Consider the following 23,442-nt stretch of genomic DNA (forward strand, 5'->3'; position numbering starts at 1 on the left):
TTGATCCAAAACTTTCTAGTCCATTAATAGAAATCACCACTATTTCCTATGGTATGGTCCAAATGAGAATTGAGTCTGCTTTTGGGCTCATGACCTAACATGATCTGAAAAAACGGATGGACGACCTGGATTTAAAATAAATACATCAAGGTGGACCCCACGGTAAGCGTCACACTGTCTTAGGTGAGGCCGGGGCAGCACCGTCTTGTGAGGGAGAGAGAGAAGGAAGACTTGCAAACTGACGTCAACGGCCATTGCATCACAAGGACCTAGGTCATTTCAATCCCTCGATCACCTGCCTTGCTATTTCCTATCTCCTTCCTTGAACTTTCTTTCATCCATTTTTTATATGTTTTTCCTTTTCGCAAGTCATTTACCACTATTTAACTACCCCTTCCTTTGCCTCTCATCCCATTCTCTTCCTTCTCTTTGCTTACTCATCAACTCTCTCAAACTATCTGCTTCGAAAAATGGCTGCCAAAAGGCTCTTCGATGAATCTACCAACGACCAAGATCGCCCCGAGGAGAAACGAATGCGAACCACACCGTCAATATCAACGTCCGTGACCAATTTAATTAGACCGAAACTTTCTTCTTCTTCTTTTCTTTTTAAATCTCATTTTATGTTGGTTTTCTTAATTGATCTCATAAAACTTTCTAATTTGGTTTTTTTTTTTTTAATATATATTAGTGCAATCTTCTATCTATCAGAATGCTTCTTTTTTTTTTCCTTCTTGAACTAGATTAATGATGTATTTTTGTGTTCTTGCACTATCACATGAGCGTTTTTAAGATTGCCTCTTTTTTAAATATGAAGATTGGTAATTAGCTTTTTACACCAATCTTAATACATGATTTTTACAATTTAATGCATACACACATACTTCAATACGTACATAAATCACATATTCAGAACTCTGTTGATGAAACTTCTATCTTTCATTATTAGTCCTAAGCCCGTATAAAGGAAGAAGGCTGTATCCGGTTCGCAGCAGATATCGAATTTTGGCCACTAGTTTTATCATAAGTCCTGACAATTTTATGTTTTGATCCTTGATAGGGTAACACGATTTACATAGCTAACCCCAATTGGTAGGGATAAGGCTTAGATGGTGATGATGATCATGATGCATATATATATAAATCAAATTTTGTGTATGTGCATATGTATATAGATTCATATTTACACAAAATTAATAGAGATATAAGTAAATTTTATACCGATTTTACTGTTGTCGATAATAGAAATCTTATGGTGTTTTTGAAATTTAATTTTGTGTAGACAGATGCATACTTGCATACATAACATGCATATCAAATACTGTGTATTTGTAGTTTCACACACACCCACACACACACACACACACACAGAAGCAATATTGTGATGATAGTAGCCTTTGGCTTTTGTGTATCCTTTAATATTTCTATGTAAGTTATGTAATGTCTAGGTGAGGATTGCATGTACTGATATGGGTTTTCCTTGATTTTTGACAGTGTAATTAGAGAAGCTGTGATGGTGAAATCGTTTCAAAGCTTATGTGCCAACTTGGAGCCATTGCTTCGGAGGGTGGTAGGTGGACCAAACATTATTTTTAAAGCCCAGTACTGCTAATTAATCAAATGCATTTGCTCTTTGTTTTAAGAGTAAGAAGTTGGGATTCCATTATCTTAATACAAGTGTATTAGTCCTAATCCACTTGTCTAATCTAAATAAGATTATTCTAGTTTCATGCTCCTACTTGCCATTTTCCATGTTCCAAGTGGAAATTTAAAAAACATCACCTGAACTTATAGGGCAAGATGGTTTGTTTGGATGCATGGAATCAAAACTTGATTTCATGGAAATCTAAAGTTCTCATCTTTGTATGTCATGGTTCACTTGAGAAATCTATGTGCCGTAGAACTCTCTTATAAATGAGTTCTTTGAGAGAAGCAAGGATGTCTTTTTTGAACTCTTTCATAGAAATCTCATCCATTTTCAAGTTCCACAAATCCAAACGGCCCCTTATATGATACATTAGCCATACACCTGTATAATGTTATTCTAAACTGAAATTTATGGCGATGTATTAATAGAATATTGAAATCAATTGCACTGCATGAGTTTTGCAAAGTCTTGCCACGCTTAGAGCCATGTCCATCAAACACATGTGCGAATATGGCAGACGGTTACAAGATCCAAGCTTTTCAGCCAGTGGGGTGGGCCACAGCACGAATCGCGCTGTTTAATTCCTTGGATGGGCTTAGTAAACCTTAAGATTCCATCTGAAAATTATCTTTCTAGCGACATGAAAAGAATAAGAGCAGAAGATTATATTATTTCATGCTTTTCTCAATCATTCATCATTCTTTAATCTCTAGATATTATAATTTTAATACAATCTTATGCATATTCAGGTCCAGGAGGAGGTGGAGCGTGGCGTCACACGTGCCTCATGCACTGCACGCAACACACGCACTGTTCTTTATAGGTATGAACATGATACTTGTGGGCATTTTCCCCTTCTATTTATTTAGAGAAATTTTCCAATGCCCTCTGAGCATGGTAATTTACAATGGTCCTAGTTGCATCAGGTAACTTTAATTTGGACAATCCAATAGGTCAATCTAAACTGTCCATTGAGTCTAGAACACATTTCAAGGGCTACCATGCAAAAATAAGCGATTCAACCAATTTTTTTAGCTATCCTTTTTTCCTGGATGGGATGGGTAGAATTGCCCAATAGAAGTGTTCTTTAGAATCATAACCAATTCATGAAGTGAACTATCTAATTAATAGACGGATCTAATTGTTAGTTAGGCCCACTTTTTACAAATGATCTTGACCATCCATATAATTGGAGGCCACTGATCAGATGGTTAACATCAGCAGATCAGTTGGTAGCCAGTGAATGTATGTTGGTCCTCATGAATAGCCTAGATCAATCCATTGGACTGTTTAAGTGTTGATTCTAGATCAGATGGTTACATGTTTGTTTTTAAGGCTGGATTGGACCTATGAAATTTTTAGTGATCTTCATGTCCTAACATGGTATCTTTTGCCTACATTCCCGCACGTGCCAAGTTTGTTGCACACATGCCACTTACCATGAAGCTAACAACAAGCTGTTTTCTTTCTCCCTTCTAGATCACCCTCAATGCGAATCAAAGCCCCGGAAGAATCGAGCTTCCAACTCATGTTTAGCAAGAAACTCTCACTTCCACTCTTCACGGGAAGCAAGATAGAAGATGAGGACAATAAGCCACTTCAAATCCTCCTCGTCGACACCAGTGGCAGGAAAAATGTCCCGATGATGGCCCACCCTCTCCCAATAAAAGTAGAGCTTGTCATCCTAGATGGAGACTTCCCTCCTGAGGACCGTGACGATTGGACCGCTGAGGAATTCGAGAACAATATTGTGCACGAGCGGGCCGGGAAAAGGCCGTTGCTCGCGGGCGATGTGATGATCACGATGAGAGATGGTGTTGCGCCCGTTGGAGAAATTGAGATTACTGATAATTCAAGCTGGATTCGGAGTCGGAACTTCAGGATTGGTGCACGGGTGGTTGGAGAGACTTCACAAGGAAGGAGGATCAAAGAAGCAAAGACGGAACGGTTTTCAGTTAGGGATCATCGCGGAGAGCGTAAGTTTATTATCTTGGTGAAGTTGTTTTCATGTCCTTCTTTTGTTGTGTCACTTAAACTAATATTCATGGGTGAAATTTGTTATCTTAGGGTGTGTTTGGTTGGATCAAATATCAGTGGGAGCAATAATATAAAAAATATATGGTATTATTGCAAGATTTCAAAATCTAGTTTGGTTGTTGAGAAATTGCCAAGAACGAGATTTGATCGCTATGCCAAATATCATGAAATATCACTAAATTACATGATTAATTAGTCTAGTTCTGTCCAAAATATCAAAATTTTCATGATATTTGGTGTAACCAAACGCACCCTCAATCAAACCATAACATATTGAGTGATATTATTGGACCAAATATCAGTGGGGCAATAATCTAAAAAATATATACATGGTATTATTGCAAGATTTCAAATTTTAGTTCAGTTGCCTAGAAATCACTAAGAATGAGATTTGTCGTTATGCCAAATATCATGAAATATCATCAAATTTATAATTAATTAGTCTAATTTAGTCCAAAGTAACAAAATTTCTTGATATTTGGTGCAACCAAACACAAGCAATATTGTTGTTATTTTAATTCTATATTTATTTTGGGTAATCACTTAAATAAATCCAAGGCATGGACCAATGTATCATGCTAACAATTGGATTATACTTATACTAATCACTGGCTTTCAAAGGCATCATCAAGAAAATCCATTCTAAGGCCATTCCTATTGGTAGAGAATCCTCCTCCTTTCATGCATACCGATGTGAAAATGATCCAAGATGTTCATCAGGTGGGGCTCACCGTGTAAACATGACAGTCCGCACACGTGGAGTATCGATCAATGTCTTTTAACAGTCCATCTTCTTTGGAAACAGGTGGTCCACCTGATGAATGGATTGACCTGATTTTCAGACCAGAGCAGATGACTGCGTGGCCCACCTGATGAATGGACTAGATCATGAACACGTACACGCCACTACTTGTTTTGATTTTTGACTCTTAAATTGTCTTTTTCTACTATTCCCACGTCGCAAAGAGCATCTTTTAGTTCTTGTTTGACTGTTGACCATTCTTGGGGGCCAATATATTGACGTCATTGGCTGATGTTGACTTTAGTCAACGATAACAACAAAAGGGCAAGAACGAAATTTATTATAGAATACACATGGTCCATATCTTTGAACTTCATACGTGGGTTTTCAATTCTGGAAATTGGGGCCCATTGTTTGGTAATCTACACCGTTTATCTGTTATTTCCTACTGTTGATAGACTCTCTCTCAAAAATTCTCCTAAAGAGGACAATCTTAACCTTTTGATTTGAGGTCCACATGTAGATGGTTCAGAAGAGAGATAACAACTGTCCACATTCACTGTACGGTGTGGCCCACCTGAACAGTGAAATTGTCTGATTCTTTGAATTGGAGATCTAAGCATTATTTCCAAATTCGTAGAAAGCTCAGATCTTATACACATGTGCACGTGTTCCCTCTGTGGTTGTGTATGGTATTACACATCCCTGGAAATTAGAAAACAATTAGCAAGTGGTCCTTGTAACATGGGTCCCACCAAAAGATTTTTTTTTGATTTCTCAATATAAAAATAAAAGAGAGAGAGAAGATATTTCGGGGTGCATTTTGGACATTTTATTGGTACTTTGCATCAGGATCTCATCTCTTTGACACGGCACTTTTCTTTTAATTCAAATCAAAGGTCAGATGACAATGAGATGTGGGACCAATCATATCTGGGGCCATGCTTTACTGGGTCATGTCTCATGCATACATACTCATTGAATCATGACACCATGAATGATTTAAAAATAATAATAATAATTAAAAAAAACCATATTAATTCCTTTTGCTTTTCCAATATCTGCCACTTAAAACTTGAGGACCGTATTGGACCGTACACTCTAATTATATGATTTCGTATTTTATTACTAGTGTCCAATGATGATCTAAGTACATTATAAATAAATAAATAAATAAGGCTGTCAATGGCTGAGACTAGCCTTAGAAAATTTCTGATAACATGCTAGAAATACTAAACAATATCATCACGATATAAACGTGACATTTTAGATAGCTGGGTTGAATTTTAAAATATTGCTTTTTTTTTAATCATGACATAACTTAATGATAAAATACATTATATATATATATATATATAGAGAGAGAGAGAGAGAGAGAGAGAGAGAGAGTTATTTAGAAATTTGTGGGCCCCATCTTGATGAATGAGGAACATCTATCTTATATACAGCAGATGCACCCTTCCATGGTGAGCCATGGACCTAAAAATCGTGCTAATCCTTGGCATAGGTGGGCCACACCATCAATAACAGTTGGGAGTGGATGCCTACCCATTGAAACCTTTCTCGTTGTATATAGGGCCAAGTGAGATGTGGTTTAGATATTAAGTTTATTCATTCTGTTTGGCCCATTTGATAAGGGTTATACTTAATTTTAGGTCATTTTAAAACTCAGGTGGGACCTATCAAGTGTTTTTAGATATTTTGTGCATAATTTTTCATGATTTTTTAGATCATACAGCCTATTGAGTCTATTTAGGACTCTATTGACTCGGTGAGTCACCATAAGACAACCAGTCTTATGATAATTTAATTAATTTTAAATAATAAAAAATTAATAAAAATTTTATATTTTTATACAGTGTATAAAAAGCATTATCCGCCCGCTCTAGATGATGAGGTATGGCGTCTTGTGAAGATAGGGAAAGAAGGAGCGTTCCACAAAAAGCTAGCGGCCGCCAGCATCACCACCGTCCAAGACTTCTTGAAACTATGGGTCATCAATCCCATCGAACTCCGAAGGGTAACACCTTTTTTTTTTCATTTCAATGGATTCTATTATCTAGGCCATTGGATTTGAGTGTATATACATATATCAGATATTCCATAATTGTGTGTATTAATCATCATCGTCCATTTCCAATGCGAACATTATCATCAGATACTCGGCGGAGGAATGTCGGACAAAATATGGGAAGGAACTATCAAGCACGCCCTTACATGCATGATGGGCAACAAGCGATACTTGCACCGTGGCCCGCACTGGACCATTGTATTAAATCCTATCTGTCAAGTTTTGGGGGCTGAAATCAACGGTCAAAAGTACTCGGCACATGATCTAAGTGGAATGCCTAAGGTAAAATTTCCATGTACCAATATATCCATTGCCATTTTCATTTCTCTTTATAACAACATAAAATGATTTTATTTTTTATTTTCCAATTTTTGCAGGCATATTTGGATCAGTTGGTGGGAGACGCATATCAAAAGTGGGCCACATTGGAAGAGGTTGATGTATTACATACTGAGTGGGCCCTACTGCAAAGTATGTAGATTGTTGTATTTTGTTAAATACCTTGTTTTCTATGAATAGAGGTTCGAATGGGCTGGACTAGGCCGAAGTCCTTTATTCTCAACGAGTAGGGATGTTTTTTTACAATAAAATGCCTCCCTGGTTCTGATTCTACCAAATAGTGCCTCCCAGAGCTTCAACTCCTGGACAGTGCTTTTTCAAAGGAGAAATTGCGTTGTTGTCCTTGTATTTTTATTTTTTTTTCTTTACAAAGTGGAGGATCAAGAATTGTTGGGCTCGCGTGGAATTTGTCTGATATGCAACCCGTCCAACATGTTCAGGGCAAGACGATTATTGTGTGAACCAAGATCCAATCGCAAGGTGGGCCAATCCATAGCTCAAAACATCCAAATTCAAGTGTAGCCCATCTCATGATATGATAGGCCTGATTTTTGATTCCTGTCATCATCAAGGTAGGGCTCATATTTTGGGTGGTTTGGATGCTATATATATATATATACACACACACACACCATGTGGGCCCCACAAGTCTCAACTTTCACTAATTTTTAAAAAAAAAATTGGATGAGGGAATTTTTGTAATTTCTTTCCTTGAAATCTAATGGTAGAGGCATTATTTTGTAAAATGTTCATTGTTTAGGAATTTTCTGGTAAAAATCCCAAAAATATATTATGTTTGCGATGTCAATAGGCTAGGACCATGAAAGCCCAGAGGGGCAGCCCATGATAGTAACAAAGGTCCTAGCGTCAATAGAAAAGGTGTCCCACCTAAAGTGTATCCTAGCCTCTGAAAATTCCAATGGTTTTGATATCTTAAAACATTGTCCAGATGATCTGACGGCCGCAATTGAATCGCATCATGAAATTATACAGCCAAGTCTCCAGTACACAGATCTCAACGTGGGCTTTGCTGAGATGGGCCCACCTTCGACCAACAATGTACATGTGGAATTCAACGGTTGGATCCCCAGTCCGACGTGTCTCCCTATGGCAGTGGGAAATCATCATGTGTACAACACCTCGGATCTGTCATCGGACGATGATTCGGGCTCTGTGGCCTACTTCGATCGACGTTAAGTGGGAATCTCGCTCTTGTTGTGGATGATCAGGACCCTTCAATGTAAAGTGGCCGCCCTCGGTGCTTGCACGTGAGAGGCGATCGGGATGATGATGAGTGGCCTATTTTCATCGGCACCGTCCAATCTCTTTCAGTTTCTCCTTCTTCTTCTTCTTCTTCTTCTTCTTCTTTTTTTTTTTTTTTGCCTTTTATTATGCCTATTTCTGGGTTTTTTTTTTATACATATAATGTATATATTATGTAGGGACGCGCTCCAGTGGTACCCGCCAGATGTGGGGCCCAGTGATGTATTCTCGAATTCCAACCGTCCATCAGATGAGTCACCTAGAAAAATCCAGCCCCAAAAATCAGCAGGATCCAAAACTCAGGTGGGCCATTATCGCATGAAACATGTTGAGAGGGAAAGTTCACCGTTTATTAGAGTGGGGGACCTACCAGATTGTATATATAGAATCTAGTCCGTTCAGACCTTTCGTCTAGGCCAGATGAAAGGTCAATGTAAAAATCAGACTGTTTTATGACTCAGGTATACCCCTGTGAAATTTAAGAGTGGTCATTCCCTCCCATCTTTTTTCCTTTCCTGTGGTCCAATTCAGATTCAGATCAGGATGAGTAGTTTTCCTTACGAGTTTTTTTAGGTGAAGGATCTAATGGACGGGTTGGATGGTGTGAATACATCATGTGGGCCCACATCTGGCCGTAGTTACACGGTGGAGGGTACCCCATATATGCAAGCCCTGTAAAGGCCTTCAAGATAATATGTGAATGTAAAACACTGGATGGTGCATTTGATTCCACATTTCTTCTATTTACATACCGTTTCTTACTAATTTTATGTGGAGAATGATCAAGTGCATCGGGACACTCGGACGGTCCAATCAATCAATATCAGCTGTCCATTTATGTCCAATGCACATTTCATTTCATGGGCGGACACATGAAAATGCAATTCTAACCATCTGATTAATGACCTATGACTGAACGCTCAAAACCATTTAATGAAAAAAATAGTCCTATCAGTCTAAGCTTTTATTTGCTTGAAAAATTAATGACAGTGAAAGATAAAGCTGACTTATGGACAGATCAGATTGTTTGAGCTAACCAAATTTCAGACGGTATCCAATGAAGTTTGCTATATGCCTATTGGATAATTCATATGGACAGTTTGGACTGCCTAAGTGTCTTGATCTGGCTGGAAGCAATGTTACTTTTATTGATCTAAGAGCACTGGATGATTTTTTTTTGTGTTAATGTATGATTTTGAGGTCTGCTACAAATAGAGGTGTACATGGGTCGAACTAAGTCAAAGCTGGGCACGGCTCGGCTCAGCTTGCCCAATTGTTGACCCCAGCTTGAACTCGGCTTGGCTCAAGTCTTTGGGCCTGACTGGCCAACTCGGCTCGATTTGGTCAGCAGCTAGGGCCAATTTGAGCTGAGTTCGCCTGTGCAGCATTTTCATAAACATATGGATTGTACCTTCAAAATTTCATTGTATGTAAAACAACAGCAATGATTTTACTAATTTTTCATCAAACACCTTCTAAACAATACAAAAATCAAGAAAAATAAAAAAGTCTTTAGTTTATAAGCATACGTTCATTGCCACCGGCCACACTAGGTTGAGTCATTTTATCAAACACTTGTTGAGCAACATAAATACCAAAGTAACTGAGTCACTAGACTAGTTTGATCCAAGTTTGATTTGAGTTGGGTTCGATTCAAGTTGAGTCGGGCTCCGGCAACCTCAAATTTAGTTCAAAATTTTTTCAAGGTCAAAAAATCAACTCAATAAGCTTGAACTCAATTTCCAAAAATACATGAGGAGGGAAAAAAGAAAATTCATTTCCAAAAGTAAAAATACCTTAGTGTATGATGTTGCACTGCCTCAACACGTGGGATTACTTTGAAAAGGAAACTTTCTAAATCCAAACCGTTTAATAAATGGGCCTTGCCATTGACCATTTAACTCTTTTTCTTTGATCATGGAGAATCTTTTCAATGGTTGTTTTCTATTTCTTTGACAATATGTTTCAATCTTGACAATAAATGATTTAGTTAACTGCAACATGGCACCATCTTTTGGATATGATTCTACTAATTACATTTTTTTCACAATGCAGGTCTACTAATTTTTAAAAAAACATTATTGGCATCATATCAAGTTTGAAAGTAATGTTCATTACACAACCGTCACCTTGTAAAGAGAAATACACAGAAAATTGACGTGTAAAGAATCTGAGCCGTTAATTAGCATTTCCATATCAAACATATTATACACCCCAAATCTAGGAGCATTCCATTGAAAACGTGATCTAAATGTACGGTTGAAGAAAGTTAAAAAAGGCCCAAAATCAAGATGTAAGTGATCTCAGCCCATTGATTTCCATTCTAGAGTTAGAATAAGAACATATTCTCTGATGAACGGCTCGGATCCCGCACAAGTATGCCATGCCAGCACGCAGGTCCCACTCACGAGTATCAACCGGAAGCGGATTGGCTGGTGTACCACACACCAGCTATGTAGCTGATGTAAGTACGTGTCGTGCGAAGACGAACGCTGACGCTCCTCGAGCTCCTCGTTGTACAAACGGTTCAAAGGAGATCAAGTTACATGGCCCCACAATGATGTATTTATTATATCCACACCGTTCATCCATTTATCGAGATCATTTTAGATATCATGTGAAAAGTAAATCATATCCAAAGATCAAATGGACCACACCACAAATAACAGCCGAGATAACGATTTTCACCTTTAAAATTTTCGTAGGGCCCACCATAGCGTTTATTTTCCATCCAATATGTTCGTAACGTCAAAAAGACTGGATGAAGAGTAAAAACAAATTTCATATTATTGATCCAAAACTTCTGTGAACCCCAAAAGGATTTCAATGGCAGACGTTTAATCCCCCACTGCTTTTTCAGTGTGGTCCAATTGATAGTTATATCTATTTAATTTTTGGTTTCAAGCCTTAAAAAGATCTATAAAAGTGTATGGACGGTTTGGATATAACACATACATCATGATGGGACCCACAGAACCTGCTGACGTCAATACACCAGCTATATAGCTAGTGTGTGGTACACCAGCCAATCCGCTTCTGTATCAACCGCATTTCCTAGTCTAGTCAGTAAAAATATTCCTTATATCCGATAAGAACTCGGCGTTCGGACAGAAGAAAAACTCCCTCCAAAAAATCTCTCTAAATTCCCAAAATGCCCTCATCCCTCCCGCTCTCCCCTCATCTCGCTCCATCCAACGGCCCATATCCACCGCACACCTCAACCCCACCACCATCCAACTGTCCAAATACCACCACCCACATCCATTTCCCACTCCCTCCCTCATTTCCCAAAACCCCCATCAAAGTGCCCACTCCCCCTTGGATTAAAGGCCCACTCCTCCTCCCCCCAGAAAAAATCTTAGACCTCTCCCAAAAATCCCACAAGAACCATACCCGAAAACCCTACAGCCGTGATCGCTCGCTGACTGAGAAGGTCAGAGGAGGCCGCGGCAGGCAAGCGATGAAGAAGATCCTCGAGAGCATCGCAAAGCTCCAGGAATTTGACGCCTCCGATGGCGCGGAGTCTCCGGCTATAGAATCTGGATTTGAATTTGAGGTTCCGTTGGGAGAACAGGCGGAAGACGAAGATGGACGGTCGGGATCGAATGAAGGTGGGAAAATGCCATGGGCACGGGCAGAGAAGATTGTGTTTTGGAGAGTGAAGAAGGAGAGGGTGGCGACGAAGGCGGAGTTGAGCCTTTCGGAAGCGGAATTGGTGAGGCTGAGGAGGGAGGCTGTGAAGATTAGGAAGTGGATAAAGGTTAAGAAGGTTGGAGTGAGTTTGGATGTGGTTGATGAGATAAGGAAGACATGGAGGGAGAGTGAGCTTGTGATGTTGAAGTTCGATCTGCCGTTGTGTCGGAATATGGATAGAGCGCGGGAAATCATCGAGGTTGGTTTTTTTCCCCTTTTAAAATGAAATTTAGATGGTTTTTGTTTTCTGATAAAATTTCAAATTTAGATGAATTTGAAGCTGAGTTTAATGTCTGCAACTCATCCGCCATCATGTATGCCAATCCACTACAATGTGTGTCAATCCAGACTGTTTAAGTCCTTTGAATTGTATCAATTGTGAATGGAGAGCTGAATTCACACATTGAGAACATAGCAGCGATCATATACACCTCGATGGATGGTAAAGTTGCGGTCCACATGTCAGATGTATATTAAATTTGAGCTGTTGGGAAGGTTGACTACATGTTGAAGATCATTACATGCAGGAATTAGGTCGATCTAACCATCAGGAGGGCAACATGTGGATTGACTCGATGTACACTTTCTGGCCATGAGAGTGGATCAGCCTGATTTTTGGATTCAATATTCTTGAAAGTGGGGCCAACCTTTCTGATGGAGCGGATGTTTTATACACATGATATGTTGGATGTATGTGCAAGGTGGGCCATACCTTGCCGTTCATTGAGGTGTATTTGATCACTGATCTTGAGAATATAATTCCCAAATTAACCAATTGCAACTGAACTAGTATGCTGTATGTTCTCATCCCTTGTGCTATATTCCTATATATTGTATTTATCGTTTGATGGCATGAATTTGTGTGTGTGTGTGTGTGTGCGCGCGCGTGCGCGTGTTGTTTCCAGCAAAGAGTCTACACATAAATGATGAGGAATTACATGATCTTACTCATTATCAAACACAGTTTTCTGACATGCAGGATATCATCACCATGTATGTGGATCTCATCATTTAGTTATCTGAACTGTTGATCTGATGGACTGTAATGTGGATTGCGGGCAACCCATAATTATTCCATATTAGTAGATCTTAACCTCTTGATATCCGTTGAATGGGAGCTGTTGCTGCTTTTGCTCCATTAACCATCTATTTATATGCCACCATGTTGAAGGGTTGAGAATTGAGATATTCCAATAAGGAATATTTCCAGGGCATCCCTATCCACTGTGGGGACCATCAAATCAAATCAGTGGTTTGGATTGCCGAACCATGGATTAGGACCCACATGCACAGATTCCTCTGTGTAAGAAAACTATACATTGGATGACTGAACCATGTGAAAATGAACTATAAAACATGCTCATCATTGCGTACGTCCTAGTGGAGTCTTTTTTCCTTGGAAAGGATAATCTGGTTTCCACTAGTTGTTTTTGAATGATGGACAGTTTTATTTCTTCGAGGTCTTGTTTTCTTCGGAGAATTTATCGAGTCATCAATTGAAAAAGAATATGATAGGATGAAGTGGTCCTGTCCAAGTTCGTGTTTGGATATGCAACAGAATTGAATTGCTTTTGAGTTCGGATACACAACAGAATTGAATTGCAAACATACATCTCAATCCATAGGAAGTGACCAAATTGTAATGGCATTTCCTAGTATTCATAGGATGAAGCAGCCCTCACATTGCAGTTACAGTCCTTTCAGGTCCAATTTGAAAGTAAGATAATTGTATTTTGGAGCTAAGGTGATTTTAGTTTAGGTTGCTTTTGGTTGCACGAAATATCACGAAATTCATGATATTTCATGATTAATCAGTCTAAATTTGTGCAAAATTTCATGATATTTCACGAAATTTGGTGCAACTGAATGCACCCTTAATCAATTCAAACTAATTCTCAAAATTCAATTTAATCAGGCAGCTTAATAGAGTAGATGCTGACAATTTTGTAATGTAATGCATTTACAATCCCAAGAATGCCGATCTTACTGACATGCATGAATTGTAAAGTGCAAGTGCTGTTTGTTGAGTCTCTATCAACATTTCTGCATTTTGCAATCTCTACAAATAACTTTTGGACTCATTGTTTCAGCTTCTTAGTTTATTCAAGGCTTGAAAATGGAAAGTATTAGGACTCAGGTGTTGGCCTTCATAAGCATCATGATCTTTCATTAGGGAATATGAAAATAACTTTTAGGGCCTGTTTGGATGTATCGGCACATCGGACTTGGTTCAACATGCTATGCGTATGGTAGGTCCAAATTGGTAGGGAGATAAGAACAGCTCCAAGCTTCAATGACTTGGGAAAAAGGCCAATTTGTCCTCCTGCTCATTGCAGGTCAAAAAAGGATGCTCCAAGCCATTCTTATCTTACTATCGATCTGGGTGGAGCACCTCCCATCTGCTGCCGAAAGAGGGGACATCCAAACTACCCTTGTTATGTCCATTTGGCTACCCTGACATGATATATGGCTCACCTCATTCTTTTATTAATTGAGCAGACTAAGACCGGAGGCTTGGTTGTTTGGAGCAAAAAAGACATGCTGGTTGTTTATAGAGGCAATGACTATCAAATAACTTCGAAATCTTTTCCCAAGCACTCTGCTCTTGCCAGTGTTGAAAATTTTGTCAGTAGGAATTCTGAAGATCGCACTACTATTTTTGAAGATGGAATGGTAGATACAAGTGACACTGAGGAGGATTCTAATTCTCCTCCAACTGGCTTGGTTATGGGGATTGACAGTGGTGCTGGATTGATTGATGGGACATTGTTCGAAAGGGAAGCTAACAGATTATTGGATGGATTAGGACCTCGTTTTGTTGACTGGTGGTGGTCAAAGCCTCTGCCTGTAGATGCAGACTTGCTTCCAGAAGTAGTTCCTGGCTTTAGGCCTCCATGTAGGCTCTGCCCTCCACGTATGAGACCAAAACTGACAGATGATGAACTAACATACTTGCGGAAGCTTGCTCGTCCCTTACCTACGCACTTTGTCCTTGGTAATATCCTTTGTCTGATACAAACTTGTTTTGCTTACTAAATTGAATTCAATGTTATTTATTTATTTTTGAAGATTGAAATTGAATTCAATAATTACTTCAGTGAAGTGGAAATAACCAAATTGTAAGTACCTCAGGGCCCTTTTGGACGCACCCTCAAAAGGGGTGTTTGATGCTTAATTTCTGTTTAAAGCCAAACCCTTTTCATATTGTGTTTGGATGCGCTTTTGCAAACCCTATTTGATCCCCCACTTGATAAAATAGTTGCTAAAAAGCTCACTCGTCAAAACCAGTCGGATTTCAGAAAATTGACTGACAAAGTTGATACAGACTTCTTTTGTGGGAAAACCCCTCTTGTGAAACTTGCGTCCAAACGGACCCTTAATACTCATGTCACTTTCAAGTTGGACTCGATATGAAAAGAACTGCAATTTCAGGTTACTTCCACATTATGAATACTCAAGTAATTATCATCAGGTAATTTTCTCTCTGTGAAAACTAATTACTGCAATTCAATTAAACAGCACTTCCAAACCCAGAGTTAACATGCTATTTGGTTCAAATGGATGACCACTTTTCACTGACACACACATACATATATGCGTGTGTTCGTGAGTTCTTTTTAGCATTTTACAGTTCTTTTTACATATAATTCTTACCTTACAACAGGGAGAAACACAAGATTTCAAGGCTTGGCTGCTGCTATCTTGAAGTTGTGGGAAAAAAGTCTTATAGTAAAAATTGCAGTGAAGTGGGGAATTCCAAATACGAATAACGCACAAATGGCATGGGAACTCAAGGCAAGTTTGATTACTCAGTTCATTAAATATTATGCAAATATGAAAACCTGAATGGTATGAATCCCACCTGGTGATGATCCGCTAGCTGGTCCCCAGCCCGGGTAAAGGAAGGTTGATGTCGGGTGGGGAGCCGGTCATTGAAACTTTGCTGAGCAATCATGACTTCATGTTTTGAACTGGCCGAACAGGATTTGTGAAGCCATTACGAGGTATTCAATAACAGCAATGCCGTTACCGTCACGACTAAAAAAGAAGGGAACTGTGACAGCCCCATAACTGATCATTATGGGGCTGTAACAGCTGTTACGGGCCAAAGCCTTTTGGTGTGTGTGTGTGTGTGTGTGTGTGTGTGTGTGTGTGTGTGTGATGATGATGATGATGATGGAATACCTAATCAGGTGGGGAAATAATTACTGAAAAAACTTGGTTCTATTAGGATGGAGGATTGATTCTTTTATTTTTTAGGAATTAAATTTTATTACATAAGAAGATTCATTGGATTTTACTTATTAAAAAAAAAAAAGATTTATTGGTTCTGCTATTATATATATATATATCTATATATATATATATATATATTGGTTCTTATGCATCATGACATAAATAGTGTCCCGATGTCCCCACTCCATGCAAGTGGGGCCAATGGTACGATGATCCAGATCATTGATCCGATGGGCCTATGGATGGGGATACCAAAAACCTTCTAGACTATAAGATTCTAAACCCTTCAATTAGTGGCCCAAAACCAGATGTTTAAGAAAAATACAGCATTTGACTAGAAAAAAGACAAGATTGATAGTCTGGTTAACAAAATGTTGGCCCCATTGGTCTAGAGCTAGAGCTAGGTACGGGACGACTCGGCTCAGCAAACTCGACTCGTCTGACTCGTTCAGACCTGGAAATCAAACTTGGTACTAACTCAACTCAATCTGAAACCCGACTCAAACATATAAGAAAACCCAGATTTTACATTTCAGATCTAAGATGCCGTGTAGTTGATGGAGAGGTTGCAATTCCAGTAGGTGCACTTAGGTTTTGAGCTGTGATTTCAGCCTGTGGATACCTGCCACACTCGACCCGACTCGGTGCTTGTGACCGGGTCGGACTCACTTCTCATGGGTTAGGTCCTTGGCCGAACCCTCCTCATACGCCCTACATCACATAGGTTCCACCTCACATGAGCCACCTGCCTCACCTGGGCCGCCCACCCTGGGTGTGCCCCTACATCTTAGGGGTCACCCCACTCGAGCCTAGTATGAAAATGCACCGGCACTAATCATCCCCGATAAAGAGTCTCGAACAAGAGACCTCCCAATCTAATACCACTTTGATGCAAGACAACTAACCACTTGCTCTAAAAGCTTGAACTGATAGAGCATGGCGAATCAATCCCTTTATCTCATAGCCCATGCCCCACATCTCATGGGTTAAGTCCTTGGCCGAACCCCCCTCGTGGGCCCCACATCACATGGGTTCCGCCTCACACGAGTCACTTGCCTCACACGGCCCACCCACCCCGAGTGTGCCCCTGCATCTCACTGGCCACCCATCTTGAGCTTAGCGTGAAAATGCCCCTGCATTAGTTTTCTGATTCTGTCTTTTATCCATGTATATGGTTTTTTTTCCCCCCATCAGAGATTAGCATATTTTGACTATTTTCCTGTTGATATTTCTCCATCTGGTGAAGCTTCATGTGACTGACATTGAAGCCCATGAATGCAGCGTCTCACTGGAGGAGTTCTAATATTACGGAACAAGTTCTTTATCATACTCTATAGGGGGAAGGATTTTCTTCCTCGTAGTGTGGCAAATATGATTGCTGAGAGGGAAATAGAGCTTAAAACCCAGCAACTGGCAGAAGAAAATGCTCGATTAAAGGCAGTTGAATCATTTCGAGTTTCTGAAGAAACATCACCCAGCACCCGCACGAGTGGAACTTTTTCAGAATTTCATGATATCCAAACAAAACGTGGGCACCCGATGGACAGAAATTGGGAGATTAAAGTTCGAATTGAAGCTGAAAAAGATCGATTGGAGAAGGAATTGAGAAAACAAGAGCATAAACTGCTGATTGTAAGATTTCGAGTGTTTTATTCAAAAAGACTTAATAGAGTCCTGATGCATCAGAAGGTGAATAGTTTCCTGCTGTGCCCATTTCTTAATAGTGGGTTCATGGTTCATTGATCCAGGTCTTTGGTTTTATGGCACCTGCCACAGATGGGGAATGGCCCAAAAATATTCGAGATTGGCAGATCCTAGCCAATCTTTGGCTTATGATCTGGTCCTTTGATATACTTTTTCTTAACCCTGTATTTGTGAGCCATTGATCAAAGGGTTAGGATCCTCTAATATGAGAGGATTTTGAAAAATTACCCATCCCCAGCATGGAGTTCATGTACTACAAGATCAACAATCTGGATGGCCAAACCATGATATAAATTTGTTAATTTGGTGTGTCAGGGCACCATTCACATTCTGATGCATCAGGGCTTTTTTGTTCCTCTTTCTTAATTATGAGCTACTCTCTCTGTTATAGCTGTCTATAAAAGGAACTCTAACCTGAGTGTCGTTCATCAATGTCACTTCTCGGATGCACTGCTCTGAATTTGGACAAGTGACAGAGGTGCATGATGTGGACTATTCACTTGATGGGTCCCACCACTGATTGTCATGGACTCATGGTAGAAGAATCACCAATTGGAGAATATTGACTGTACAATTGATTGCCTATAAATAGATAGAAAGAGTGTTGCCAACACAGCATTGAATGGAAAAAGTCCTCCAACTGGACACACAGGATCATCCAATCAGTGTGATTTGTGGAAGCAGTTCATCTATGATGGACCAGCCCAATAAATAGGTTGCAAGTTGTGCCACATGTCAAATTTTGCTGCAGCACATCAGAGAAGGAAATTGGAATGCTACCCTCAGGTCAGGTTCCCCATTTTTAAATGGAATGAATGACACTAAGTTGCAGTTTTCAATATATGCACAGCTTAAGCTGAAGACAGAGAGATCAGAGAAACAGCTGGCTAAGCTTAATTCCTCATGGAGCCCTGCAGATGCAGCATCTGATCAGGAAATGCTAACTGAAGAGGAAAGACAAATTCTCCGAAATATAGGTCTGAAAATGGATGAAATCTTATTGCTCGGTAAGGGTAATTCTATTTGGATTCTATATTGTCATCCACCATCATTCCTGACTGTATTCCCACAAAGTAAAATCTGAAATTTTTTGGTTTTACCTTCCAGAAAAGAAAAAAAGAAATTTTTTGTTGGCTTCATTTGTTCTAATTTGTCAAAAACCATACAGGGAGACGTGGTATATATGATGGCATAATTGGAAGCATACATCAGCATTGGAAACATAGAGAAGTTGTGAAAGTAGTTTCAATGCAGAAATCATTTTCACAAGTTATGAATACTGCGATATTGCTGGAAATTGAGAGTGGTGGGATTTTGGTCTTTGTGGAGAAGCTAAGAAAAGGCCATGCTATAATCATTTACCGTGGGAAAAATTACAGGCGCCCAGTAAAATTACTGCCTGAAAATCTACTGACAAAAAAAGAAGCGTTACAGCGATCTATTGAAATGCAGAGACGAGGAGTAATTACACCATTTCTTATATTTTTCACTTCTTTTTCCTTTTGATAGGCGTTCTTCAGCAATAAAAGTGCTGATCCAATTTTTGGCGACGTCTGAATTGGTCCTTTTTTCATGTCTTCCAGTGCCTGAAGTATTTTGCGTACCAGAGACAACGGACAATCTGGAATTTGAAACACAAACTAGTGAGTTTACCTTCTCACTTTCTATATGCAAGCTGTGAATTACGCATTGGAACAAAGGAATGAATGGGTGCAACTATCATGCACCATATATGCTATACATGTGGATGGTCAAGATTGTCACAATTGGACCATCTGCATTGTGTACGCATGCTTGGATTGCCCATGGCCCTGAAACAGCCCTAATCAAACAATCCTAACCATCTAATCAAGAGCCTGTGAACTGTCTTGAAGTTGTAGGCAACAGTTTGCATCAAGGTTTAAAAACTCAAAAAACTTGAAGGTTTGTTTTCGTGTAACTTAGTTGAGTTGCTTCTATGTTTATTTTATTTTTTATTTTTTTTGTAATGTTTTACATTTAAAATAAAACAATATTTGAATGTTGTTGATTCTTGGTGAGTCTAGTTGAGTTTTTTTTTTCCATGAGGTGTTTTTTTTTTCCCCGAGTTTTGTCGAGTCTAGTTCTTTTCACAAATCTTAAGCAAATTGTGACGAAATTGAGTTTTTCAAGTTTTTAAACTATGGTTTGCTTTCATCTGAAATCCATTGAACGCATGGTTAAGGGCTTATCTGGTGGGCAATCCAAGGTGGCTCCCAACATGTCTGTACAGATTGATGAAGATCTGCCACTGGCCCAATGCACAGCGATTGGATCATAATATGGTACAATGCATTTGCACCAGATCATACTCTTTTTTTTTTTGTCGAACTGATCACCTACAACTAGTTGTAGGTATGAACTTAACCTACAACCCTTCTTTGCAAGCATTTTGTCCTTGAAACTGCACAATTTTTCAATGGACAAATTGGAAACCAAAATTTTGAAGGCATGAAAAACTGGGTTGTAGTATACAACCAGTTGTAGGCGATCATGCCTCAGTATTATAGCCATTTGGCCAAGCAGCTATTACTGGGTGTTATGTCAGAAGTCTTGATTCTTCATTTCTTGATGTGTAATCTGTTCGCACGTAGATATAGAGAAATCTGAAAATTGAAGTCTTCATACCATAACTCATCTATTGAAATTTGCAGAGAGAAATTCAAGAAAAAAGTGAGGAACTAGTTCAATGCAAACCCAAGGACCCGTAAGAGCCACGACTCTAGCAAGACGTATTATGCAATGACTCTCTCAAAGGAGACTTGCTCGAGTATCCGATGAGTATTGGAATGATGATGTGGTAAGGTCTCCATCTCCTCTTAAGTGGAATGTCATTGGCCAATGTTTGTTAAGTCTACAAAGAACGCTTCCTGCATCATGTTCCAATTTTTTTGTATGTATACCGTCTATCCATTCATTGATGTTTTATGCCATTGTCTCATAAACTCAACCGGATCGAGCAGGCCAGTTTAACCCTGTTCACCTGGAAGCAGCATGTATAGGTATTTGTTAGAATAAAATGTTTAGTAGTTTTCATCTGTTAAACTGGACTAACCAGCTGATTTAGATGAACCAATTCAACTGTTTTCTGTGAACCAGTTCACACTTGATTAAATAAATAAATAAATAAATAAAACTCATCAAACTAAACCCATTTTCAATTTGCATCCAATCAAAGATTAGATGATGATATTTTCCCTTATCGTGGGCTGTTGGTAGAGCTGTACACAAGCAGAGTATACTCGTTAACTCGCTCGACTCGACTCGACTCTGCTCGGAATGAGTTCGAGCCAAGCACGAGCTGATTTTTGGTGCTTAAATTGAGTTCGAGCCAAGCACGAGCTTGACTCTGCTCAACTCGGCTCGACTCAAATAGTACTCGAAATAGACTCGACTCGGTACTCGACCAGGGGTATATATACCCAAAACAAAAAACCCTAAGCAATCTCTCTCAATGTCTCTTCTTTCTCTCTCTTCAATGCCTCCTCCTTCATAATATCCCTGTAAGTCCTCACAGAAGGATCATGTGTCTTGTCCCCCATTGCAAAAGCATCATTCCTGTCTAGTGAGATTATCCAGTTGAGCCTCCGCTTCCTATAATCATCCTCCCTATCGATGATTTTCTGCGGTTTCTTAAAACCAAAATCATCAATATCATCCCCACCCATTCCTCTTGGTAGTTCCTTCAATACCGATTTAGGTGCAGTGTAAGATGCCAATTTCCTGGCAACCTCTCGCTCCCCGGCATCCGGATCTTCCTCGTCTTCGTTGACAGGGATCGACTGCTCATAGCCCTCAAAGCGGTTGCTGCCCCCATAAAGATCGGCATCGAAGGTAACCGCAGTGAGAGAAGCAAGCTCCTGCTCCTTTCTCCTCTCCTCCTGGACCATGGCAATATCGGTGTCTATTGTTTCCATCTTCCGTTCCCTGCATTGAGAGAAGCAAGCTCGATATCTGCTCGAACTCGGACGAGCCGAGCCGAGCCGAGTACGAGTTGGGACTCAGGCAGTGTGAGCCGAGCACGAGCTGGGCAATACTCGGCTCGGCTCAACTCGTGTACAGCTCTAGCTGTTGGTATGGCTTCTGACACTGATCACCTGTCTAATGCAGTAACTTCTAACGGAATGTTTTTAACTGCATTTTGCACAAAGTCTAACTTTGATTTATTTTTTTTAGTAAAAAGCAACTTCGTTGAGTCATATTCCTATTTCAATGATAAACTAACACATTATGCGCACAATTCTTTTCCACTGTCCAAACACAAGAAAATCACTAACAAAGATCTTAACACATGCCTGAGACAAGTCTTTCAATAGCTTATTTGTATGGGAACTAGACTGCAATCTCTCCTATATAGCCAAAGCTAGGGATATGCATTTGGATTTGCAAGGAGATGGCCATCTACTGCCTTGCACATGCCTGCCATCCCTCCCATTATCTCTTTGGTTTCTTCTTCTGTGTGCAGGCTATCATTGATAGTCTCGAACTCCCCATCAGAACTGGAGCTCAGAATATGTAGATTTCACTTTCTTCCCAATCGGAACACCTTCAACAACAGAGTTTTTGAACACATGCTTCTCATCATCCATTGCATCCACATGGTCTTTCCAGTAGCGGAAGTCCTTGATGGCTGCAAACTCAACAAAACAAATACTTCCTGTTGCTTTCATATTGAAGTTGAAACTAGGAAATGGAACATAGGAGATTAGCTAATGCGAAAATATTACCTTACTGTGAAGTTGGACTGCCTGATAGTCCCGACCCCACCATCTCCTTCAAGAACGACGATGCTAGATGCTATGTCAGGTAGAAGCTTGGGCATGAGGTTGTGGGAGTCTTTTACAATCGCCTTCCAGAGTCTGTTGGGTGGGATGGGAGATATGATCTCGTTGCCAATAGAAACTGCAATCATGTTGTTTTGCCATGTTCTCTCAGGAGATGCTCCTTTGCTAGAGAAGTGAGGATGGTCTTGAGTAGAAGATGAGATGCACGGAGATTTATTCATGTTGAGGGCAGGAGGAAGTTGGGGATGCTGGGCTCATCTTAGGATACATCACCCTGAATTCATATAAAAGCTTATACAGATTTGCTCACATACATCCCTAAGTATTGTAATTGGGAATTTAGCCATTGGAGTGGGGATTTTTCCAATAACATAAACTTTTTATCTCCGCTTGGATGGGGAATGCCTGGAAAAAATTCCAACGTAAGATGCCTTGTTTGTTTTATATCCACCATAGAAGTTGAGACTCATCTGATAAATTATTTGGATCATTGAAAGGCAATCCAGATTCAGAAGCTAAAGTTCTGATTTATCGCATTGCAATAGGTGAGATGTCTTCAAGCAAACCTCAAGCTCTTGATATGCAGGGATTGAAAGAGAAAAACTTTTGGTACTCTGCCAGTGTGATGGATGATACACAGGCACTCAGAACTTATACACATGGCCTATGCGTAACTCGAATTAAAGTGGCCGGATAGTGGAGCCCACTTTTGATGGTTTATAAAAGAATAACTGTATTGAAATAATGCATTAAGTGGTCAATTAGGTGAGATATATAACAGGCAATCATCATCCCCCAAAAAAAAAAAATACAGTTTGAATTTAAAAAACATTTTTTTATGGAGCAAGGATTAGAACCTTCTAATAATCTTAGTTTTAGGGTTATAACCTATCTTAAGTGGGTTCCA

General features: G+C 39.6%; 2 protein-coding genes across 4 annotated transcripts; both read left to right on the forward strand.

Moving 5' to 3' along the window:
* Positions 1 to 309: 309 nt before the first annotated feature.
* On the forward strand, positions 310 to 8,832 carry LOC131235343 (protein SAR DEFICIENT 1). The gene is made up of 8 exons (XM_058232496.1): positions 310 to 559; positions 1,495 to 1,570; positions 2,398 to 2,471; positions 3,128 to 3,624; positions 6,287 to 6,447; positions 6,586 to 6,780; positions 6,876 to 6,969; positions 7,787 to 8,832. The coding sequence occupies exons 1-8, from the start codon at positions 471 to 473 to the stop codon at positions 8,032 to 8,034; spliced, it is 1,434 nt and encodes a 477-aa protein (XP_058088479.1). The 5' UTR covers positions 310 to 470; the 3' UTR covers positions 8,035 to 8,832.
* Positions 8,833 to 11,169: 2,337 nt separating this feature from the next.
* LOC131234996 (chloroplastic group IIA intron splicing facilitator CRS1, chloroplastic) lies at positions 11,170 to 22,924 on the forward strand. 3 transcript variants are annotated; one of them, XR_009165876.1, is made up of 9 exons: positions 11,170 to 11,992; positions 14,293 to 14,788; positions 15,458 to 15,588; positions 17,311 to 17,661; positions 18,584 to 18,740; positions 18,902 to 19,194; positions 19,317 to 19,376; positions 20,406 to 20,551; positions 22,217 to 22,924. XR_009165876.1 is itself a non-coding variant. In XM_058232045.1 (8 exons), the coding sequence occupies exons 1-8, from the start codon at positions 11,252 to 11,254 to the stop codon at positions 20,460 to 20,462; spliced, it is 2,286 nt and encodes a 761-aa protein (XP_058088028.1). In that variant the 5' UTR covers positions 11,170 to 11,251; the 3' UTR covers positions 20,463 to 20,796. The 3 variants fall into 3 exon arrangements, 2 of the variants coding, with proteins under 2 accessions (XP_058088028.1, XP_058088029.1); XM_058232045.1 differs by lacking the exon at positions 22,217 to 22,924 and having other exon boundaries at positions 20,406 to 20,796; XM_058232046.1 differs by lacking the exon at positions 22,217 to 22,924 and having other exon boundaries at positions 20,346 to 20,483.
* Positions 22,925 to 23,442: the final 518 nt, after the last annotated feature.

The sequence above is a fragment of the Magnolia sinica genome, chromosome 19 (genome assembly GCF_029962835.1).
Source record: "Magnolia sinica isolate HGM2019 chromosome 19, MsV1, whole genome shotgun sequence".
Classification (NCBI taxonomy): domain Eukaryota; kingdom Viridiplantae; phylum Streptophyta; class Magnoliopsida; order Magnoliales; family Magnoliaceae; genus Magnolia; species Magnolia sinica.